The following is a 24,942-nucleotide window of genomic DNA, read 5'->3' as shown; positions in this document are numbered from 1 at the left end:
CAAGCGTAACGTGAAATTATCCCCATACAGTGACGTGCGGTGACGTCGACACTTGGGGTAGCAGTTAGTGGCATGCTCAAAGGGGGGTGGGGTTTGGTGTGGGTCACACCCCTTCCCCTTTAGGGCCCAGTATTCCTAAAAAAGAATGTCAATAACAGGAAAAGATTGCAAAATGATGAATGAGTACTAAAAAAAAGTACACGTAAACCCCACCCTCATTCGAAAACAAAAAACGATTTGATTTGACTACTAAGCCAGAGATCCTGGGTTCGAATCTCAGCTTGGCCATAGGTATTCTTTGTGTGTGTCCCTTCATCAATTTTATCGTATCATCTTCACGATTAGCCAAAAGTGGCGGAAAAGCGAAGTAAAATAAACCAAATCAAGCAATCAATCAATGATTTGATTTCATTTTTGTTACTTAGCATCGCTTTTTTGTCACATTTGGTTAATTGCGAAGATGATACGATAAAATTAATGAAAGGACAAACAAAAAGAACACCCATGCCCAGGACGGGGTTCGAACCCGGAACTCCTGGTGTCGTAACGTGCTGTAATAACCACTCCCCCACGGTTGGTTGATTTGGTGTTTTAAGCACACTTTATGCACAGAAACAAAACAGGTAACAAAACACACTTTTTTGTAATTTCTTCAATAATATTCATTTGGCTTTTTGAGTTCAGAGATACATTTTTCATTCCAAATTATTTCATTATTCACTGCAGAGTACAACACATAGGACAAGAATGCGCACTCATCACGGGTTCGAATCTTGACCTGGATTGTTCATATGAGGTCCCTTCATCAATTTCATCATATTATCACTCATCCTCATTTTCGCGATAACCAAATTTGACAGAAAAGCGAAGTAAAATAAACCAAACCAACAACAATATGAACGTGCATTCTCTTGCCCAAATAAATACATCCGTGTTTATGACTGTTAGAGGCCAAGAATAGTATATTAAAATAAAACACTACTAAAACGAGAGTGAGAGAGAGCCCGATCACATATTTGTAATTTAATCATTATATATTCCATACTTGAAAAAAAAAAGATAGAAAGCATAACATTATTGTCTGCACATAACACGTTCCCATTTCATAAATAATAAAACTATATCCCATATTATACATACATATTGTACAACGTGTAAAATGTTGTGGAAATACAGTGAACAAAAGTACTGCAGAAAATTTTACCCTGAGTTTTTTAGAGGATTTACAAAAAAATCTATGAGAAACCAATCCCCTATCTGTTCTATAGTAGATAGACTAGGGGACCTGAAAGCCTGGGCTTTCAACCATTGCAGCAGGGGGCGAGGGGGCAAGGGAGGTAGAGGTAAAAATCTTCCCCTTTCCTTTGGGCGGCCGTTTCTACCTGGAAACTGGTCAGGCGGAAGAAGAGCGAGCTAGGGTATCCAGCCAGCTTTGCCCGCGGAGAACACCGATGGACGAGGAGAGCGTGGAAAAATAGGTGTTGCTTATGAGCTGTGGTGGCTTTAACAAGACAATAAATATTGTGATTTGAATATAATTCACCATGTGAGATTGATTGATCTATGTCTGTTAGACTAGCTACTCCTCAGTGCACGTCACTGTCCCCATAGGAGTTCCCTGCTTCTGTTCAGTTCTCTTCGAAGTCTAGCAGACTTTGTTCGTACAGATGTGGTCTTGTGTAACAATAACCCCAATGAGGTCCCGAAAGCCAATGATGCACCTGTTGGTAATCCTTCCACTTTCTTTGGCGTTTGTAGACATCCCTCTCTTTAGTGACTCCCACAATCAAAAGGCCCATGAAAGTGGTGAACGGATCTCAGACATTAATGCATAGCATATTCCTGGAAATTCATATACCTGGGCTAATCCACCTTTTCCTTTCCCATTTTAGACTTTTGTTTGTCCCGACTGGGTTTCAGCACAAGGAACGTGGCAGGGGAATAATTTTCTTTTAAGGACGTGGATTAATTTATTCATCGCCCCTCGTCAGAAATGCGTGTGTATAAAATGTAATAATAATAATAATAATTACACACACACACACATATAATATATATATATAACCTTTATTATTCTAAATTTGGAATTATACAAGTATCGTTATCGGTGAGAGTATCGACATCGGTATCAGTTCAAAGTGGTATCGGCTCATCACTAAAAAAAATGTTTTCAATTACATCATGTGTGTACTAGAGTAAATTAGTCTTTTAAATTACATATTTAGTTTTCTAGAAAGAAGTACACGATGTGTCTACAAAATTTTTAGACTGGCTTAATAAAAAATGTAAATACGTGAAATTTGCCATAAGCCTTGGTTAGTCTTTGATGTACATCCCTCCTAATTCCACACACTTAGTGACATGGGTGTACAATTGCTGGATGCCCCTGCAGATATCTTCTTTTGGGATTGTGTTAAGGTGCCTCATCACAGCTTCAATTTCTAAAATGGTGTCATAACGTTGGCCCTTCAGGTGGAATTTCAATTTGGGGAATAAAATGTAATCAGCCAGTGCCAAAAACTTTTGGAAAATAATTGCCTTGTGACTTGATGCATTGCCGTACTACAGGAACCAAGCACCAGATTCAACAACCTCTGGTCTCACTCGTCATAATCTCTTTAGCAATAGCTCTAAAATAAATCTACACACAGCTGAAATCATCCTCTGTGGCTGAGCCTGGTTTTCATTGTTTTTGTCGAACTTCTTCAACATGAGTTCGACTGGTGGAGGGACAACCCTCACTGGGATCATCCACCACATCTTCCAGACCAACATGGAATCGACGATGCCAAATGAAAACATTGGAATGACAAAAGGCTTCATTGCTGTAAGCAGTTTTCAGCATTTCAACGGTTTCTGAAGGGTTTTTACTGAGTTTTACACAATACTTAATTGTCACTCTGTTCTGTTTTCAAATGCATGATGATGGTACAAAACACTGCACTAGTTTTAAAGTATAACTCGCTCAATATTGCACTGAATCAGACACCAATTTCATTACACACTCACTACATGTGACACTACGTAATACATGAACCAAATGCCACATTGCAGCATTTATCTTGTTACCGTGTTGCCAGTCTAAAAACTTAGTAGACACACTGTGTATGTGTAATTTGTTTAAGCAAGAGTAAAAGAGGACTTCTTAAAGTACTCGATGTTAGCAGAAATATGATTATAAACTGGATGCATGCCCCTACAAGTAATTCTGCTGGCACCCATGCTTGTGGGTCCCATGAAATGTAATATCCTTCAAGGTGGGTCCCAGACTGAAAAAGGTTGAGATCCATTGCTCTACACCCACCACCACCTTGTGATGATATAATTTACTCGTATGTGCAATAATAAAAAAACAAAAGAGTCATTCCATGCGAAATCAACACAGCCTTTGACCTGACCATCTCCGATTTTCATGAAATATGAGGAGTTGAAACTATGCATAGAACTTAGTAACTATGAAAATTTTTAGTTTCATGCATCTTGTAATTGTTAAATTACACTGATGAACAAATTCAAACTTTTTTTTGCTCCTTTGAACGAAAGTAGGTGATTATTTATAATTCGACCCCGCTGAATCCAAATCTGAAAGTAGAAATGCTGTATCACCTATCGTTTTCCCTGGATTTTCATTTTTTGTTTTTAATGAAAATTTAATTCCCTTTGTAATAATACATCGAAATTTGAAATTATTTTTGTTTGTTTGCTCATGAAATAAGATTTAAATATTGTAGTGAATAACTATGAAATATGAAAAAATTAAAAAATATATATAGTACTGATTTTGACTTTTCAATGAAGAAATTTCATGCAAAAAAAGGAAAAAAAAAACACATTTTTACTCACATTTTCAAAATTTCTTTCTTGAACTCTGCTGTTTGTAACTGCCACCAGAAACCTCTTCCTTGAGGTTCCAACAGTAGTCTGCTAACATGTTCTGTACCGATTTTCCTGCATATAGTTTCTTCATGATAGAAATATTCTGGTGAAATCTCTCGCCGCATTCGTCACTAACCGCGTCCAAGTTAAGGGGGAAAAAGTCCAAATGCGAATGTAAAAAGTGAATTTCCAAGGACATATTGCACCCCATGCGCTGATAACACTTCATTACTAACAGAAAGAAAATGTGTCAGTGATTTTTGGCGTTTCCGATATGACACCTTAACACCATCTTGTAATAAATTCCACCCTCGGAGACGAGAACCTAATAATTCAGCTTGAACTTTAGAAAGGTTGAGGTCTCTGACTAGATCATTTAGTTCGGATTCGGAAATAAAGTGCGGTATATTTGGATCAGGAAAATTTGGATCGGTGTTTGAAGAAATAGTCCAGGTTCGTCATCTGGAGAAGCACTGCTTGGTTCTGTTTCATCCACTGTCCATTCTTTAGGAGGCTTAGGAATTGGTATAAAATCATGACACATAGGTTTCTTAGCTGAAGGAACATCAGGATAAAATATAGAATGTTTTATCCCACTATTTTTGTTAAACAGAAGTAACAATTCGTAGTATGATCCATCTGTTCTGTCCATATTACAGGGTCTCCGAATGGCATTTATTTGTGAGTGCCATTAAGCCAACCACGTAAAGTTCGTGAACAATTACAACAAATTTTACCTGGTGCCCAGCTTTTTCCCTCGTCTACTTTACTTCCAAAATACAACTCGTATGCTTTTTTCACTATAGGAGTGATAGTATTTCTCTGTGACTTCGGAGTAAATTCCCCGCAAACATAACAAAACAAGTTCGGGTTATTCACACATTTGTGTGACATGGCGAACTCATTAATTGAGTTATAATATATTTCTTTAAAAAACAATTATGAATGCTCTGATCGTTTTGTTAAAATACAACTTACACTTCACTTCACTATACACAATATTACATTCACAATTTCACGAACATACACAAACATAAAATACGGCTACTCGCGAAGTTATCGGAAAGGAAGTTAAGACTCAACTAACCCACAAAAGAACAAATTTTAACAGAGAAACAGGAAATTACTCTACTGCCACATGTTTCCTTCATGAAATATTAAGTGTCAGTCATAAACACACAAGGTCCATAAAAGGTTCTTATCCATTTGTTAGGAACGAAACGTTAAGCTGGATACGGAGCAGGCTGCGGAGACCTGAAACCATAACACTATAAAATGTGGGTGTTCTGCAAAAAATTTAGGTGATACAGGAAAACGGATGCGATATTCGTTATCAGCACATCTGAATACATAAAGATCACTTAGTTTTATTTAAAGGAGTATTTCATTGTTTATCAGTGTTATTCAAGGTCAAAGTTAGCATAAATTGCCCTTTTTGAGCCCGCTTAGCTATACTAAATCTGCTGTAACTCCGCCCCTATTTTGTCTAGGAAGCTCAAATAAAGCTTATTGTACAGTGAATTGAACAAGCTTTCCAGTGATATATAACAAGCCTACCTTTGGATAAAAATATAATTTTGTCACGTGACCTTGACTTTTGACCTTGAATATCTCAAAACATGTCATCACCAAAAATTGTGAAAAAAATATATTTGGTCCCTCATACCATACTCTAAAACATATCAAAAAATCATTCTGGGATTGCAATGGGATCAGAAGATACAAAATAATATGTGTAACTATGTGACTGATAAAAGCCCCATTACATGAACTATGAAGAGCCAATGTCCCTTAACACTCCCTACAAAATGTGAAGAAGTTATCCTGGGTATAATTGGTCATAAAAGAAATAGGTTAGGCACAGGGAGATCTCTAGCTGTGTGTGTCAAGCGTAGATCCGGCATATTGTTGACTGCCATATTGAATTCAACGCAAAAATTTCAATGGAAAGGGGGTGATGTGATATATCAAATCAGGCTAGAATTTCACTAGAAATGAAGTGACGACGGTTTATCCAACATATATTTAACCAGCAAAAAGTTATACACATATCTTTCACTTACGATATATTAACATTATAATGTTGTCAATGTTCCTGTGAGCACACTCGTTGACGTCTCTCACACTCGCATAGAACATTTGGTAATGTAGCATGTGCAACAACATCGCAAGCAGCAACTATGCCTTCTCTCAGATGGTCAATATCAGGGACTTTTAGTGCATGCACCATTCTCTTCAAATGTTTCTGAAGGTAAAAGTTCTCCTGAGATGTTAGATCTGGGGAATGTGCAGGCCTTTTAATAGATCCCCGTGTGCCCATCAATCTACCTAGAAAATTACCATAAAGAAATTGCGAAAATGTCCACATAGTGTGGTCACACTCTGTCCTGTTTCAAAACTCTCGAAAAGTGCCATATCCCGTAAGCAAGGGTGCCCTCACCTTTTAAGGTTCCGTTGTTGAATATGGACCAACCATTTCCGTTCGCCATACATTATACCACATAATTAGCTTACCAGCAACAACCATTCGACTGAGCAAATCACAGGTATTGCATATTAATTTTATTAACTTCACCGTGAACATAAAATTTGCCTCGTCACTGAAGAATTTTTCATTCCGAAGGAAGTGTCGCGTAATTGTTTGAGATACTTTTCCCAATATTCTTCACTATTCAACTATTTGGTGAATGTAGCTGATTAAAATCATATGCAATGGTGCGTATTCTTCTTTCTCTCCCAAGATGTCAGCGTGATCTCGATGAGTTCCTAACACGTTAGGAGCATTCCAATGCTTTGTTTTTAACACCTCGAAAAGGAGAAAATGGTTACAAGCATGCAGTAATACATTTTTGCTGGTTAAATATATGTTGGATAAACCTTCGTCACTTCATTTCTCGTGAAATTCTAGCCTGATTTGATATATCACATCACCCCCTTTCCATTGAAATTTTTGCGTTGAATTCAATATGGCGGTCAACAATATGCCGGATCTGCGCTTGACACACACAGCTAGAGATCTCCCTGTGCCTAACCTATTTCTTTTATGACCAATTATACCCAGGATAACTCCTTCACATTTTGTAGGGAGTGTTAAGGGACATTTGACTCTTCACAGTTCATGTAATGGGGCTTTTATCAGTCACATAGTTACACATATTATTTTGTATCTTCTGATCCCATTGCAGTCCCAGAATGATTTTTTGATATGTTTTATAGTATGGAATGAGGGACCAAATATATTTTTTTCACGATTTTTGGTGATGACATGTTTTGAGATATTCAAGGTCAAAAGTCAAGGTCATGTGACAAAATTATATTTTTATCCAAAGGTAGGCTTGTTATATATCACTGGAAAGCTTGTTCAATTCACTGTACAATAAGCTTTATTTGAGCTTCCTAGACAAAATAGGGGCGGAGTTACAGCAGATTTAGTATAGCTAAGCCGGCTCAAAAAGGGCAATTTATGCTAATTTTGACCTTGAATAATTTAACAATTACAAGACGCACGAAACTAAAAATTTTCATAGTTACTAAGTTCTATGCATAGTTTCAACTCCCTAAATTTCATGAAAATCGGAGATGGTCAGGTTAAAAATTGCACATATCTGTGTTGATTTGGCATGGAATGACTCAAAAATAACATGTTCACAACTAGGATAATTAGGGGTACAGCAGGAAATATCTAATTTTGAAAATTTACCAAAAATTAAGTTTTTAAATATTTTTTTTTTTGCATATTTTCAGTTTTTTTCTCAAAAAATTGGAGGGATGGGCACTAAAAGTCCTCAATTTGGTCCATCGCACAGCCATAGGGCAAACGCCGGATATTTTTTTATAAGCTAGCAACACCACTCTCCTTATGAATTGTTAATTCTTTTCCTCAAGAAGCATTGTCTTTTTCCAACACAACTTTGTAGGAATGCACAGCTGCATTTTTCATTCACTTTGTTCTATTGTGATGGCCACAGGGATGTGCCAAACATTTTTTTTTTGTAAAATTACAAATTTCATCTTTCCTGTAACTTTTATTATTGGGAGGTACAGTATACAGGGCTCCCACATGAACTCAAACTGCATTTTCCCTGAGTTTTCCAGAATCCTGATATTTTTTCCAACACAAAATGTTCCAATATTTTCACTGAAATGACTTATTCCAAATATGTGCTTATTTAGTACTTTTTACACAGAGAAATATGTTATTTTTTTTAAACTTAATACAAGCACCTAACAACACTGAGCGTTGCAAGTGTTATATAGGCCTACATTCTGACATGGGTGCTGTGGAAAAATCTTGAAACGATAAAGTTTGGTGTATCCGTTTTATCACTAATGTTGCCAATCTGATATATTTATAAAGTCTGTAATTTAGTTAAATATTCTGCCACTTTATTATTTTTATGAATAAAAACACACATCATGTCATGGTTTGTAAAGTAAATTACTAAATAGGCAATTCCTTTTCAAAGGTAAAAACCTACCACAATCAGCCAGTTACACACATTCAGTAAGAAGATGAATGAACCATTCATCGAACATTCGAGGAATATTTGCAATTTTGTATCAGATAGTAGAATATTGATTACACTGATCGACAATGAAAATTACCGCAGAACAAAAACATGCAATTCCTATGGAGTTCAGTGCCCTGATTACGATAGTTTTAATAGTGTTAATTCACCAAACCTCTTCTGTTATGTGTGTGGTGAGTTTACGACGAAGTCCCAAAGACATCCCATTTCCCCACTCATCAAAAAGGCATACGGGTTGTATTTTGAATCAAAGGTAGATGAGGTTAAGTGTTGGGCACCACAGAACTGTTGCTCTTGTTGCTCCTGCTATTTAAGAGGCTGGTTGCATGGAACCCACCCATCTATGCCATTTGCCGTACCACAGTTGTGGAGGGAACCTAGAGACCACATAACAGATTGCTACTTTTGTTTAACGAAAGTAACAGGAATCTCAAGTAAATCAAAACACACAGTTTCATATCCAAATTTGGCATTTGCAATGCGCCCAGTTCCACATTCTGATTTTCTCCCAGTTTCAAAACCACCAGCGGAATGGACACTGGAAGATGAAACAGACAATGGTAGTGACCAAGCAATAGATCACGAAGATCTTGATTACACTCCATCTATATCACAGCCCCAACCACAGCCATTGTCAAAGGCAGAATTGAACAATCTTGTAAGAGATCTAAATCTTTCAAAAAGGCAAGCAGAATTACTTGGGTCTCGTCTTCAAGAAAATAACCTGCTAAAACCAAACACTAGTATATCATTCCGTAAACAACAACTTGGTCTTTCGACATTTTTTCTCAATGGCAGAGAGTCTGGTATATTGTAATGCCATAAATGGGCTGCTTACAGAATTTGGAATAATTCACAATCCGGAAGAATGGCGCCTATTCATAGATTCCTCAAAAACTAGTCTCAAAGCTGTTCTCTTGCATAACGGAAGCGAGAAACCTTCGATACCAGTGGCCCATTCCGTTCAGTTAAAAGAAACCTACGAGAACATGAGACTACTTCTGACGTATATTGGCTATTTGAACCACAAATGAAAAATCTGTGGTGATCTCAAAGTTCTGGGGCTTGTGCTGGGAATGCAAACTGGTTACAACAAATATTGCTGTTTCTTGTGTCACTGGGACAGTGGGGCAAGGAAAGACCATTATGTAGTGAAACAGTGGCCTTCGAGAGAAAGCTTCAATCCGGGTTAAAAAAATATGTTGCTTTAACCCCTTGTTGACAAAGACAGTGTGCTGTTACAACCGCTCCATGTGAAATTGGGCTTCATTGAGAATTTTGTGAAAGCAATGGACAAAGATGGCTGGGGTTTTCAATTTTTACTGTCCAAATTTCCTGCGATTAGTACCGTAAAAATTAAAGAAGGTATTTTCATTGGGCCTCAGATTCGTGACTTGATGAAAGACACATCCTTTGAAGAGTTGCTGATAGATACTGAGAAGGCAGCTTGGCTTGCCTTCAAAGATGTATGCAACAATTTCTTGGGTAACGTCAGGTCTGACAATTACAGGGAGCTAACAGAACACATGCTGGACTGTTACAAAGCTATGGGTTGAAACATGTCTTTGAAAATACATTTCCTGCATTCTCATTTGGATTTTTTCCCACCTAATCTCGGAGATGTGAGTGAAGAACATGGTGAGCGATTTCACCAAGATATCGCTACCATGGAAAGACAATATAAGGGAAGATGGTCACCAAACCTTTTGGCAGATTACTGCTGGACACTCCAAGAAGTTTTACCATCCACACACAAACAGAAAGTTTCCAGGACAAGTTTCTACTTGTAAGTACATTTCAAGCTTTTTGCAGCTTTCTCGTAACCTTTAATTATGTTTTGTAATACAAACAATTAATTTTGTTCCATGATCTGTATTTTATCCAGCTACAGGTTCCTCTTGTACTGTAATGGAGTCGTTTCCAAGTGTCACGAAAGTTGCTACTTTGTTTTTCATTAATTACAATATATTGCTAACTATATGAAATAGGCTAAGTGTTACATGTGGCATATCTTTCCCAGAAAAATTGGTAAGTGATGGAACATTTCTGATTTCATTTCTGTAATCAGCGTATTTGATTTAAAGAACACCTTCTTTCATCTTGCAGCAAGACACAAATTTCAAATTTATTGCACTGTGTTAACAATATGCACATTAGTTAATTTTATGCATTAATATATCAGTATCAGTCAAAAACAAGAAACTAATTCACAAATAAAAAAAAAATTGTGCATGTAATGAAGGACTAACGTTTTTGTGGGGAGTTTTACACTGTATTATAGCACACAAAATAAATTTCAAGCACATCACATCTGACCATGCCTGACCATCAATTATGTCACAAATTTGGAGGATGGGTCCTCAAATGGTGTTCAAAGTCAACAACTTCTCCCAGAGAGAATGAACACGTGATTGAGTGCTAATTGAGCTACAGAAGTAATGGAACAATTGTGTTTAGCTTTCATGATGGAGATTACAAAACCATGTGACTGCTATAGCACCCTGTAAGATAGGAAAGTCAGCTGGTGAAATTTTCAAGATCCTCCAGAAGTTTTGAATTCCCAAGTGGTTCATGTATCGTACTATCCAACGTTTCATTGATACTGGATCTAGAAAGTTGGTGCTGCCTTGGCTTTCCAGTATGTTGCTTAGCTTTTCATAAGTGGGTCTATTTCTTCATCCTTTTTGTACACAATGATGGTGTCATCAGCATATCTGCCATATCTTATGTACTGGAATTCTGGTGAGCGAAGATTATCCTTCTCAGCTAAGTGCATCACAATATTGGCTATGGGTGCAGACAGAAGGTTGCCCATGGCTAATCCCTCTGTTTGTGTGAAGTATTTACCATCAAACTGAAAGTAATTGTGTCTGAGGCAGATTTCCAATAACTTGGATACCTCAGTTACTTCTGGGGTATGATTTTGTTGATAGCAAGCCATCTTTCAACTGAGGTGAGGGCTAGGTCAATGGGGATGGAGTTGTACGTGTCAACTATATCAAGGCTTGCAAGTTTGGCATGGTTGGCTTGCACTATGGGGGTTACTAGTTCTTTGGCGTTGGTGCTGTTATGGAAAAAGTACATTAGTTTGTGGTTGTGTGCCGAGATTTTCTTTTTTAGCCAGTTTACAAGGTGGACTTTCGGCTGATTGAACCCCGTGCCGATCAGATGCATCGAAATTTCCTGTTTGTGAGTTATAACCTAAGCAAAAAAATCCCAATCCACTACCAGACTAGCAAAGCACCTCAAGTTAAAGAAACACATGAAAAAAGTTTCAGTCACGCATACATTGCACACACTGATTTACACCAAAATCAAAGAGATGCATGCAATTATGCACAATCTAAACATCGACAGGGGTCTGGTTCCTGCTATTGCAGCAACTTAAACCCATTGCATGCAGCAGACGAACTGGCTATACTAGCGCTCCTTACGGCATGTTGGGAAACAACAGGCAGAGACCACCAAAATTAACAGAACCCCCTACAAGAAAGTTTTGCGGATTAAAATGATAACTTGCTTACATATAATTACTCTCTTTTTCATGTTCAGGAGTGGGGTTTTCAGCAGGATTCTGCATCAGCTCAAAAGGATTGAGCAACCCAGCAGTGGCTTAAGACAAATATGCCAGACTTCTGGAGTGTCAGATTGGCCATCTGGCAGTCCAGATCTCAACACTCAAGTATTGCCAGTTTAAGTGTTCTCTTGTGAGGACAGTGGTAGATTTCCCTCTCAATACAGTGTGCAATCCACTGGCGTATTCTGAAAAATTGACCTGGTTTACCACAGCTATTCTTATTTATTGTATATATTATACACTGCGTCAATATTAATTAACTTCAAGCATCAAGATTAACATAAAGGTAACATCAACGCAGACATGCAAGTAAAACAATAACAGAAGTCTGACATCTTCAAATTTTCCAGCAATTTCTAAATTTTTCATAAAGTCTCCTCTTTTTACCTAAAATTGGGCCTATATTTACCTGCCCCAAGGGAAATATCTCTTCATAGCAACCCAAGTGTGACACAGAGGGAGGAAGGTACAAGCATTGCAATATCCCATGCAGGCCGTGTGTTTTTAAATAGCCCTCTCTTTGGCTTACTTGCCTTCCCTGCATACAATCGGGGAGGAACCCAGGTGGCCAGAAGAGCACCATGGAGAAGAATCAGGCATACATACATAAACCAATTTTTCTTGTGTGTACGCATTGCTTGCATTGTATAATTATTTCTCTTGTTGTCTATGGTTATTACAAGCATAAAAACAACAACGAAAAACTGTGTTTTTATCCTTGTAATAACCATAGACTACAAGAGAAATAATAAACCAGTTCAAGTTCTTTAAATAATTTACATAAATTCTGGTTTAGAAGCTTGTTTTAATAGTTTACATAATATCTAATGAGTAATCACTTGTGTGCTAAAGCTATATGTATAAAAATGTGAAAAAGTTTGTTTACTGGCGGTAAACGTGGTAACATGGAGAAAATGCCACTGGTATAATGCAAGTGATGAGTGGCCACACAAAGACTTACAGCATGTGTAAGGATTAAATGTGGTCATTTTGAACAATGATTAATGTTTTGTGTTCACAATAGATCCATGTAACACATATGCATGGGATATTGCAATATCTTAAAAGTATCTTCTTTCATATAATTCAAAACCTCGTGACAGTATCTATGGTAAGACTGGGTGTGTGTATATAGAACACTTTTGACAACAGAAGTTTACAATATCAATTAATCTGTGATGCACAATTAACATATATCAAAATAGTTTGTATGATGCAAGTTACAGAAGTTGTAATTATTAGCATAAGACTATATTTTAGTTCTTCAGATGCCCTTCATTGGGACTCAATAACCAACTAGATGATTTTCCCTGATAATTTTATCTTTTTCAAATTCCCCGAGATTTCCAGGTGTGTGGGTTCCTGGGTGATTACATCTCTCTACGACAATTTTTTCTACTTCACACGCTTGACAAGTCTGAAAACTGCTTGCGGGAATAAACATTTCTTGAATTCTATTGTTGCGGAGGACAAAACCGATCATATTCACTACTACTACACCGACTAATCGCAGGATAGAAGTCACTAAATTTCCCAAGAGGGGAGAAAATGCAGCTCGAAAAATCAAAGGTGAAGACAATATTGTGGTTTTTACGACAGTAAAGCCATTATTCATAATATATTTGTTCGAGGATGAAACTGTAATTGGCTGTTGCTATCATGCTCAATGATCATGAAAGATAACTGATCCTCTCCGAGCTCAGTTTCCTGACATGAGCAGTTGACTCATGCTCCACGATAATGTACTGTGCCAGGGAGCATTGTTTGTCTGGATATTCCTGGTCCAAAAACAAGTGAATATGTTGAATCTTCCTCTCTACTCTTCAGATTTATCCCCCTGTGATTAATTTCTGTTCCTGAAAGTGAAGCTGCTGCTGACATTACGCAGTTTTAATGAACACAGGACCATCCAATCTTCAAGTCATACCACATGATGACTTGCAGATGTCGTATCGACCGTTGGCCAACAGTGCCAATTACTGTATTGATGCAGGAGGGATGTACTTTGAGTAATAAACAGGCAAGGTTTAATTATTTTGTTTCCTTTTTGCAATATTAAATCAGTCTCTTTATTTAATTGTCGGACTGTGTATGTGTTTCACAAATACTTTTTAGTTTTTCAAAACATGAATCTGAAGCATTATGGTGAAGACAAAATTTTCAAACTTACAGCAGCATTAGAGTCCTATTCACTCATCCAGTGCAGGTGCAGGAACCATGGAAGAACTGTGGAGGAAGGAAAGCACAACTAAATAAGGGATTATCAACTGAAAATTGTTATTAATATAACATGTAGTTCTGATTATATCCGTACTCAAGAATATCAACTGATATGGCATTCAACGTGAATTTATTACTAAAACTGCTGATAATTTTTATTCATGCAATATATCCATCTAAAGATAGGTAGTATAATAAGGTGGTTATCAGCAATAACAAAGTAAACCCCCTTTGTTCAGTTTACCCTTTGTGGAATGGTATCCAACCAGAAGGCTTGGAACACAGATGCTTCCACTACCACTTTGCTGCTAATCCAACTATTTCTGGCTAACAATAACTTGAGTTATGTTTCACATATGTATTCCCATTCCCTAAATCATGGTGAAAACCACCTATTTCTGTGTGATCATAAAAAAAAAAGTTGGAAAAGAGCAGAGTTAGGGTAGAAAATTACTTCTAATTATACAAGCAACGTCGCAAGAATATATATATATTTTTTGTTGCCAAATAACTGTGTTCGCTCAAGAAATTCAAATAGTTGCGTATGAATGGGTTCTGGAAAGAGTTATACCATGAAGGTATAGCTGGATATGTTAAGCATAGGCTCAGCCACAAAACTTTAAATGGGAGTGCAATTTCTGAAAATGGTGGTTTTCAGTGCGGAATAATTATATTGTATTATTTCTACAGTAAAATGAAATTCAAAAGGGGTTGGGGTAACCCTCATAACCCCCTTGGGTGCCCAGCTGGATTTTTCTATTGATTCCAATTGATTTCAATTGGAATGAATCCGATTCTATCGGATGCCTAATATAAGTTAGGTATCAGAATGTATTGGTTTCAATTGGAATCTCAACTGAAACAAATTGGAAAATCAAGACAATTTCCAATTGGTGAATTGTATCCAATTGTAAGTTTGCATATATTGTGGAACCATTATGTCATAAATGCATTTATTGACTCAAAGCATAGATAGTTTAATTCTTAATTCCTGTGATTTAGAAGTTCATTGAAAAAACAGCACATTTTTAACTGAATTTCTTCTGAACTCTAATGCATACTACTGAAGTCAGATTTATCTTAATAAATACCTACGAAGAACTCTTTCTTAAGAACCAACTCAACCTTAAAGCAGCTAGTAGTTGGAATAAATGTTCATATTAGTTCTTGTTTTATGCAATATGGAATTTCCATGGTTATTCTTATGTGTGTATAATGCAATTGGAAAAATGAGCAATCTTTTGATCAACTAAGTCGATTTCAACAATGTTTTGTTTGTTTATCACTTTTACAAGTGTTGTGGGTCAGAATCTTTGTTTAGCCTAATTTGTTGCTGTTATCACATGTATAATGGAAGAACAACATGTCAATTTATCACTGAAGCAGCATGTCTTTCAATTTTCTATAAGTGTGTTCGAACCCGGCAGGACCAACATTATTGTTGTTGTTGTTGTTATTATTAGTAGTAGTAGTAGTAGTATCAAAGACGTTATTATCCTCGTAAATTATGCAAAAAGGGGGGTAGAAGTTTGTGCTAAAGCATTTGTGTTCAAACAAACTATTTCAATTATTTTTTCAACACCTGGCACAATAGTTTGGATTCCACTTTAAACTCTAGGTCCAGTCCCGATTATCCTTTCTGTTCATAAAGTAGACTTAAAACCACAAATCAATCAATTTTACAACATTTCTTTCATTTAGATAATTCGGTGCCCAGGGCAAACTCCCGCCGCCCCCTAGCTATGGTTATAAACTTGATAAGACTAAGAAAAGGAGTAATTGAAGCGAAGCGAGCAAGAAAATTTTACGAAAATAATTTTTATTTGCACAAAATGTGAATAGGATTTGTATATAAAAAGTTGTAATCTTCCACGTCTACGAAGAAAAATTCAAGTAGAATTCACGCATAATTCCCGGAATTCAAGGAATTCTCGGTGAGTAGCCACCCTGTTAAAGTTGTATTGATAAGAACTGCTAAGAGCAGACAGGTTATTTCAGTAAAATGATATAGTAGACTGATCATGTGCATGGAAGCCTGTGGATTTCAAGTTTTTTCAGCTTGGTCTCTTGAAAAACGTATTTGTATAGTTCAGTCAGTGGCTCCATGGAATAGTCACCTTTTCATGTATTTTTATATTGTACACAAACACATATGATAGGTTCAAATCTCTGCTCTGCAACATTGCTTCTTTTTTCCTTCCCACCGTACGCTCATTGTTCTAACATGTATTTGAGAATATATTTCAATATCCACCTGAATGAGTTTTCAAAATGCTTGTAGATTAAATATAGGGTTAGTCAAAATTATGTTAACACTAACAGATTGGTTTGTCCCATTTAATTGTTAACAATTTTGACTAACCCTGTATATTAACTGATACATTCATATTTCTTCTGATCGGGTGACCTTTTCCCAAAGGTACTCAAATAATGTAAATCTCTTCCACTTAGCACACCCTGGAAACTGCATTGTTGCAGGCTAACGAGGCCATTATGTCTGGATGAACAGACATCTACCCTCCTCCTCTGTGGGGTGTGTTTATAACTGATTGTCCATCCATTTTGTGTACCCATCCCACATTCCTAGTCACGATTACCCAAGAGTGGAATGACGGCAGTAATCATGGTTCAGTAAAAATCTTCCCAATCATTATTCAGTATTTTGATTGGGAAATTGATGGCTTGCAATCCAAATTAATTGAACTAGATCAGCAACCTAATGAGACTGCAGACACTATTTCTTACTTTTTAAGGAATGCACTTGAGGGTAAGGGGCTGCTTGATAAGTGCATAGCATTTACTGGAGATAATTGCAATACCATGTTTGGAGGACTACACCAGGATGTAGAAGGGAAAAATGTTTTCTCAAAAATGAAGAAATTGTTAGGAAACAAGACATTAATTGGTGTGGGGTGTCCTGCACACATCTTGAATGATTGTGTACATCAAGCTGTAGACACATTGGATTTTGATATTGAAGGCATCATCTTCAAATTGTATCAGTATTTTAACATCTACACAGTCCGGACTGAGCAACGTAAAGAGTTCTCAGAATTTGTTGATGTTGAATATAAGAAGTTGTTGTCACATAGCAAGACAAGATGGTTGTCATTACTCTCAGGCATAACCAGACTCATCCATATGATCCCAGCTATCAAATCTTTCTTTCTTTCGCAACCTAAGCCACCTACAGTGATCAAGAAAATTCTTTGAAAATGAATTCAGTGAAATTTATTTGTACCACCTAAAAACACTGGTGAGTATGTTTCATTCACATACAGAAGAACTTGAGAGAGAAACAAATTCACTTGTGGAAGTTCTTGGAATATTGTTGTCCATTAAGCGTATGCTCGCTGAACATAAAGCCAGTGAATTCATGTCAATAAAGGTGAAAATTCTGCTGGAAGAAAGGCGTAAAAATGGACTGGATGCTGAATGTGACGAATTCATGGCAGCAGCAGTTGGACTGTATGACAGCTGCATAGAATATCTGGAAAAATGGATGGCACCCATGCAAGGTTTTACTGGTTTTATGTGGATGTCTCTTGAAAAATCACCTGAGTGGAAGGATGTGGAATCAACTATTAAGTACCTTTTGGATAGAGGTGTACCTATAGATGATGAAAAATGTTTTGATCAAATATGCAACCTCAAGAAATTTGTAAGCAAAGAACTTGAACATGGCCATGATTTTCTTAACCTTCAAGCTCATAAAAAGTGTACTGTGTATTTTGAGAAGTCCAAACATTCTTCCTGGCATTTGGAACTGCTGAAAATTGCTCAGTTTTTCTTCGCCATTCCATCCCACAATGCAAATGTAGAAAGACTCTTCTCCCTAATGCAGAGTCAGTGGACAAAAGAAAGAAACAGTTTGTCTGTGGAGTCACTTCGAGGAATTTTGCAAGTGCAGTACAATTACAAGGACATCAGCTGTAAAGAATTCCATGCCTACCTGATGAATGAAAAAGAAGTGTTGAAAAAGATAAGTTCTACAGAAAAGTATGCTTGGGCTAATGTGAACAAGGAGCAGTTGGAAGGAAACAAATAACGAGGTACTGTGTTTCTATATATAAAAAGACTAATCCAGAATACACAATCATAAGAATAGGTTAGTTCAATATAACAGGGTGGACGTCAATACTATAAAGTCAGGTTAGGTTAGTGGCAGTATAATATCATGGAGAATAATATTTTATTTAATGGTGATAAATTGTGTGATTTATGTAATGTTTTCGTGTTTGTGAATAAATTGATGGTGTGTGTGGTTTTCGAAGAAAATGTCCTCTTTTTAGCATTTCAAAATATGGTAGCCCTAAGTAAACAAGTTTCAATTGTTCTCATTTCTTTACCTTTTTTTGCCTCTAACAACAAGCAGTCAAAAGTAAAAATAGCATTCAGCACATTACAACTCCTACTCTATCTGCAATCGAGTATGGGAGTTTTAATATCAAGTGTATTTTGGGAACGAAAATGTATTTAGGGTAACTTATAACTTATTCTGAAAAAAGTTTTGTAGGCTGTTTTTCAAATTCTATAGTTAAAATCTCCCTAAAATACTGCTTGTGTATTGATTGCTGCCACAAGATGGAACGGAAATAATATTAAGCATACATGTTCTGACAAAAATATTGTAGGCAGTTTTTCAGATTCTATATAGTTAAAATCTGCCTAAAAAAGTTGTGTTTGTGGATTGATTGCTTAGATATACCAGTTGCCAATTATGCTTTAGTTTCCAGAATGGCAGTTGCAGCGAATAGGAGGGGGCTTACCCCCCCCCCCTGCCACTTTTTCTCCCGCACTATACTAAACCTAATATACCAAGGGAAAGTAAACTGTCCTGCCACCCCACAAGTTTTGAGACCCAATCGCCACCACTACAGAATGGTGTAATAGTAAATAAAACTTAGGATAATTGCAGTTAACCTCACGATATTTTCAGTATTTCCCCAATACATTCTTTGGTTAAAGGGATTTTGACTTCATTTAATACCCCATGCACACGCTAGTTGATCTTCTCTGGAAGATACAGACTTCCCGTATAATGAGAAATTCAAAATCACTGTTGTGCATATTTCTATCTTTACTGGGAATATTTCTGCATTTTTCTGACACTTTAAATTTTTTATGATATATTTTTAAATGTTTATGACAATTACATACATATTTTACAGGTTTATATACCTAGGTAGGACGAAGTTCTGGACCCTAGTTATAATGTATTGTCAGAAACTACCTGAATACTCACAATTGCAGATAATATAGCTCAAAATAGATATTTTGTGATCAGAGAAAATTTGAAATTATGTAACGATGTGGCAGTTCACGAAGATCAAAGAAGAGCTAATACATTTTGGAAGATACAGCCATTGATTCAGACACTACAAAATGGATGCAGGCTGAATCCAAGATCAAAGGAAGTTGCCATTCATGAGCAATGTCTCTGCACAGCAATTCACACCCAATCCATGTGGTATCAAGAATTTTGTTGCAGCAGCTACCAATGGACATCCTTTGGATCCTTAGAAGTGATGTGTATATAGCTATTGTGAAATGGTACACCAATGGACCATATTAGTGAAGACGTCACAGCAGACAACAGAGTACGTGTTGAGTCTAAACAAAGAGGTAACGTGTTTTTCTCCAATTCAAATCCATTGAATTTTTCATGAGAAGGGATAGCTTTAATTATTATGACAGCAGTAACAAAATTGTGATGCGTATCATACATCAATGTAAAGATAGATTTAGGAGAATACGTTAATATATTATATTACCTTACAGAGCATAAGGTAAAGATTAACTGGAAAATGGAAATCATGCATTTTTAAAGACAGTTCAGCCATTCTGCTTCCGAACACAATCGAGCTCGACTTGTAGCCAACAAGAGTGAGGCTGCTGCTGAGGATGATGGAAGGCCAGGAGCCTCATGTGACTTCAGTCATGCTGCCTACTGGCTGATGTTTTGGATCGGAAGCCTGTAGGAGCATTCGCTTACTCGATTTTCTAATTCAGTTATTGTTCTTATTCTCCTCTGTTTTATAATATATAGACCTATTCTCTGAAATCTCATCTTTACATCGACATACGATACACATCACAGTTTTGTTTTTTAACTGCTGTGACAATTCTTAAAATTACCTTTCCAATGCTAAACTCAATGGATTTTAATAGGAAAAAAAACACATGCGGATTTGTGTAGACTCAGTCTTCAAGTGTGATGTCACACTACTATGGTCCATCATCCCAGTGGTCCAAAAAGGATGGTAAATACATCAGGTGACTCAACCAGCTACAGGCAAATCATACAAGCACATGGGTGGGTCAATCTCTTGGATCATGAGATTAGTTTCTGTAGGATCAGTACAAGGACAAGGAAATTGACTGTTTGCATGATTATGCAGCTCTCAAAACTCAACAGACTATCTACAATTTAGAGTTCAACTTGCAGATTCCCTTTTGCACACTGGAACAGGATATATGGAGTCCAGTGACAATCCTGATTATGAATTGAGGGATCCAGCACCTAAATGTAAACAATCAAGAGTTACGCTTCCACCTGATGCTTTAAGAACAAAAAATGTGCTATGTTTACCAGAGTTCACTTCTTCAACCAAAACCTGATGTCAGTTACAAGGTTGCAAAGCCCACATTAGATATTGAACGTGCAAGGTCTTCCTTTGTTTGCAAGATAGCAGGAATTATTTCCAATTGTGTCATTATTTCTTTTTAAGCATTCAACAATTTCAAGGGTCCAAAACAAGTGTTTTTCTACATAACATTTGATTTATGTTATTTTGTTAATTCTGCTTAAAAAGGAAAAAGCTATGTTTTTCACGCAAAATACCATGTGCATTATATTTAAAAAACACACTACATAAACCAGTTACTCTGTCTTCTACACTATTATGGAAATATGCAATGTTAGGTAACTATCTATGATCAAGTATTGTTCTTTTAGAAAAAGTGCAATATACCAAATATCTGGATTTTCCGTACTTTTATTTAGCTTTGAACCCAATGTCCCCTAGGGGACATTATTTTCCAAGATCAATGGTCACCAGGGCCGGCTCTAATGTATGTGCAACACGTGCATTTGCACGGGGCGGCAAAATGTATAAAAAATGGAAGCTGCATTATTTGAGGCAGTTTGGTCTTCTTGGGGCAGAGAAAATTCAAATTAAATCTATTTGCATATGCAGTATAAAGCAGAAACTGATAAGAAAAGCAAAGAGTAACTGGGAAAGAAAGCGGTGCTGAAAGTTTATATTAGTTGCCCTCATACAGAAGCAGCTATTATTGTTTTGTCTGTGAAAATGATAAGCAACATCTACTGTGCGTGTGCAGTGCCAAGTTACAACCCTATCTAGTCCTCTGCCCCCGCCCCCTGTTATCGAGGTTTGAATTAAACTGACATGTCGCATTCGGTAGTTAAAAATAAGAGCTGCATTGTTCTTTGACGTGCTGATCGCTAAAGGTGGTTGGTGATGATAGGTATTGCCGAATCGCGCAAAAAGAGGCAGTATGAATATCCGCTGTTTTTGTCATTGCTGGTTGCACCTCATTTATGATCTTGACGGTGTAACGATAGTGCAGTTAGTGTATGTCGTGTGTTAGAACGTGCATGCATTTGAGTGTGACAACGTATTGAGAGACTTGTGTATTTGTGCTGTCATTAAAACAACTCCTTTGGCAGGTCGTCGTAAGAGATTTAAGAATTATTTGTTGCATTTGTAATTGTAAACTAAGGTATGTCTGATAAAATGAAGAAACTCTCGGGTGCAGAATATCGTAAACACAAACGAGAAAAAGAGTGCAATATAGAAAAACAAAGTGGAGCCTTGCACAAATTTCTGAAACTTGAGGCAAGCGATGTAGTGAAAGCCGAAGAATTCGAATCCGGTGATTCTGAACTCGTGGTAGGTTGTTCTAATTGCGATCATGATGATAATGGTATATTTCAGCAAAAAAGTGAAACAGAATCTCCTTTTGTCGGTGCTCAGGATGTAGTGGAACTGTATGCAGAATATACAGATCCAGCAAAATGGAATCCACATTTGAGTGATGCCAAAAGAGTGGAGATCGTTAAAAAAGGTCCACCTCAGAGACCGAAAATTCATTTTATTTTCCCTCGCAGCTCTAATGGTAGGACACATTTCACTCGCAAATTAAGTAATGAAGAACACATTGACAGAACGTGGATGGTTTGTTCAATAGAAAACAATTCTGTCTTCTGCTTTTGTTGTAAGTTGTTCTGTAATATCAAATTCTCACTCATAACTGAGGGCTATAACGATTGAGGACACTTGTATGTGTACCTTAATAAACACAAAAGATCTACAAATCATTTAGAATGCCACAGGAAATGGGTTGAATTTTTGTCACGTCTTAAATGATTGATTCCGTGAAACAAAAATTGCTCGATGTAGAGGGCCAGCACTGGAGGAGTGTCATAGAATGACTGATAGCCATAGAAATAGTTAAACAAAACAGGAGAGCTGAGAGTTCTGCACATCAGCAGAAACTATGGTGAGTAAATGCAACAGATATTTTATTATTATTAGGCTTAAATATATATTATTTTCTTTAGTTATGAATAACTTATCTTCTCATATTATGTATTCTTTCATTTTATTATGTTAAAAAAGGTTATACCATGTGAAATTGCCGCGGATAGTAATTGTTCATACATTACGTTTTCTTTGTACGTATTTTGGGGTGGGTCGGCAAGAAGTAAAATTGCATGGGGCGGCAAAATTATCTAGGGCCGGGGCTGATGTTCACTAAAAATTTTGACCCCAAAAATGCTGTTTTTGACATTCAAGGTATATTTTACTCAATTGATTCAAATTATGAAAACTTATTTTCTGGGTCTGAGGAGGTTATTGCATTGTACACACACAAACTATTTAACGTTAGTAAAAGAACTGTTTGATTTCAAGAAGCAATGCTGTGAAAACTTTATCTGTGATCACTGGAGCTATTCCTACTAAATTTCCACCCACCCCACTCACTGTTTAGCAATCTAAACCCTTCTCAGAACTGGAAATTAATTGTATACGTCCAATAATTTTACAAAAATCCAATCTATCTGATGGAAGATTCAAATCAAGGTTTCAGTTGATACCACTACACTAGGGTGCTTATTAGAATCCAAGCTTAACAGGGGTGTTGCTTTTCTACAAGGTTTGGCTAACAGTGATGAAAATAACTGTATGAAATGGAAGAAGGAACTAACACAAACCTAACAGATAATTATATTCCAAATTATGAAGTAAGTCTTGAAGCTTTCCTGACAACGAATAATGAAAAGATTCCGTTACCGGCCATAAACGGAAAACCTATCGTAAGCATTTCCCAACTTCCAAGACCACTATAAATGGAAATAACAACCTGCCTCAGGAGAAGCCAACGAGCACGCCAAGGATCGAGATCGGGTCGCGAGAGCATGACAGTGCCAGATGGGGAGATAGTCTACAGGGCCACCCAGAAGCTGTGGGGCCCAAGCCGGGGCCTGTCCAGAGGCGAGATGCTTCAGGCCAGCCAGCGGGACCAGCACCCAGCCGATCTGGAGATAAATATCTGTCCCTTATGGTGCTAATCCTTCGCCCCTAACTTCTCCCTCTTAATAATCTATTGGAGTGCTTGCCAAATAAAACTCTGTCACTTAACTATTCAATTTGTGTTTCTTTATTAACTGGTCTACCTCTGACTTGTCGCTCGTTGGTCAATGGGTCCTACCCTCAAATGCACGACTAAGGTTTTAACGCCCCCAATTGTGTCTCCAGGGACCAGCCCTGGGACAGAACCTTAGCTCGTAATGATTCTCTCGGGCTACCAACCAGGTGAGTTACGGAAAAGATTATTCCCGTGAGAATCTTTTCATTCCCAATTATGTTGTCAACATGGGTGTAGAAACACACAAAGGTTGCAGCATTAATTCCAACTCGGAGTAGTTGACATGATAATGCATGTCCAACTGCCAAGGAAAAGATCGACTTAGCAAATCAGCGATTACATTTTCCTTGCCTTTGCAATATTGAACATCAAATGAATACATCTGTAACTGGATGATCCAGCGAGTGAGACGAGCATTCCACGTGTGGGCAGTTTCCAACCACGTGAGGGCTTTATGATCTGTAATAATGACAAAATGCCTCCCTTTTAGTATAGAAGCAAATTTGTCTATAGTATATAGGATCGCCAACACCTCCATTTCAGTAGATGTATAAGATTTCTCATAATCTTTTAACAATCTGCTGACAAATCCAAGAGGCTTGAACCCTCCTTCTATGATCTGGAAACAATAACCTGCTACTCCAATAATCGAAGCATCAGTTTGAACAAAGAAATTATGTTCAAAATCGGGAAATGCAAGCATTACTTGTTCAGCAATTTTTTCCTTCAAAAGCTGAAATGCTTCAGATGCCTCTTTATTCCAACACCATTTTTGTTTAGCTATGAGAAGCTCATACATGGGTTGGGCAAACATTGCATAATTTTTTATGTATTTACTAATTCAATTTAAGGAACCTAATATCTTTTGCAATTGTTTAATTGAGATAGGTTCCGGTAACTCTATTATAGACTTGACAAAAACTGGATCTTTATGATACCCTTCTGGGGTAATGATGTGACCCAAAAACTTTATCTCCCTGCAGCAAAATTTACATTTCTCTATTTTAAGGGTCATGCCTGCTTTCAGTAGACAATTAAATACACTTTCAACATGTGTCAGATGAG

General features: G+C 37.0%; 1 protein-coding gene across 1 annotated transcript in view; it reads right to left on the bottom strand.

The window, feature by feature from the left end:
- Window positions 1-24,942, bottom strand: part of LOC146001287 (dolichyl-diphosphooligosaccharide--protein glycosyltransferase subunit 4-like) — an 87,525-nt gene that overhangs the window by 37,365 nt on the left and 25,218 nt on the right. The window contains exon 3 of the mRNA XM_083138588.1: window positions 14,153-14,208. Coding sequence (XP_082994714.1) covers window positions 14,153-14,160 — 8 coding nt within the window. The 5' untranslated portion in view covers window positions 14,161-14,208. The remainder of the gene's footprint in view (window positions 1-14,152; window positions 14,209-24,942) is intronic.

The sequence above is a fragment of the Lepisma saccharinum genome, chromosome 17 (genome assembly GCF_977018435.1).
Source record: "Lepisma saccharinum chromosome 17, izLepSacc3.1, whole genome shotgun sequence".
NCBI lineage: Eukaryota > Metazoa > Arthropoda > Insecta > Zygentoma > Lepismatidae > Lepisma > Lepisma saccharinum.
Note: the sequence above shows the minus strand (reverse complement) of the source record. Positions and strands in the feature narration are given on the sequence as shown.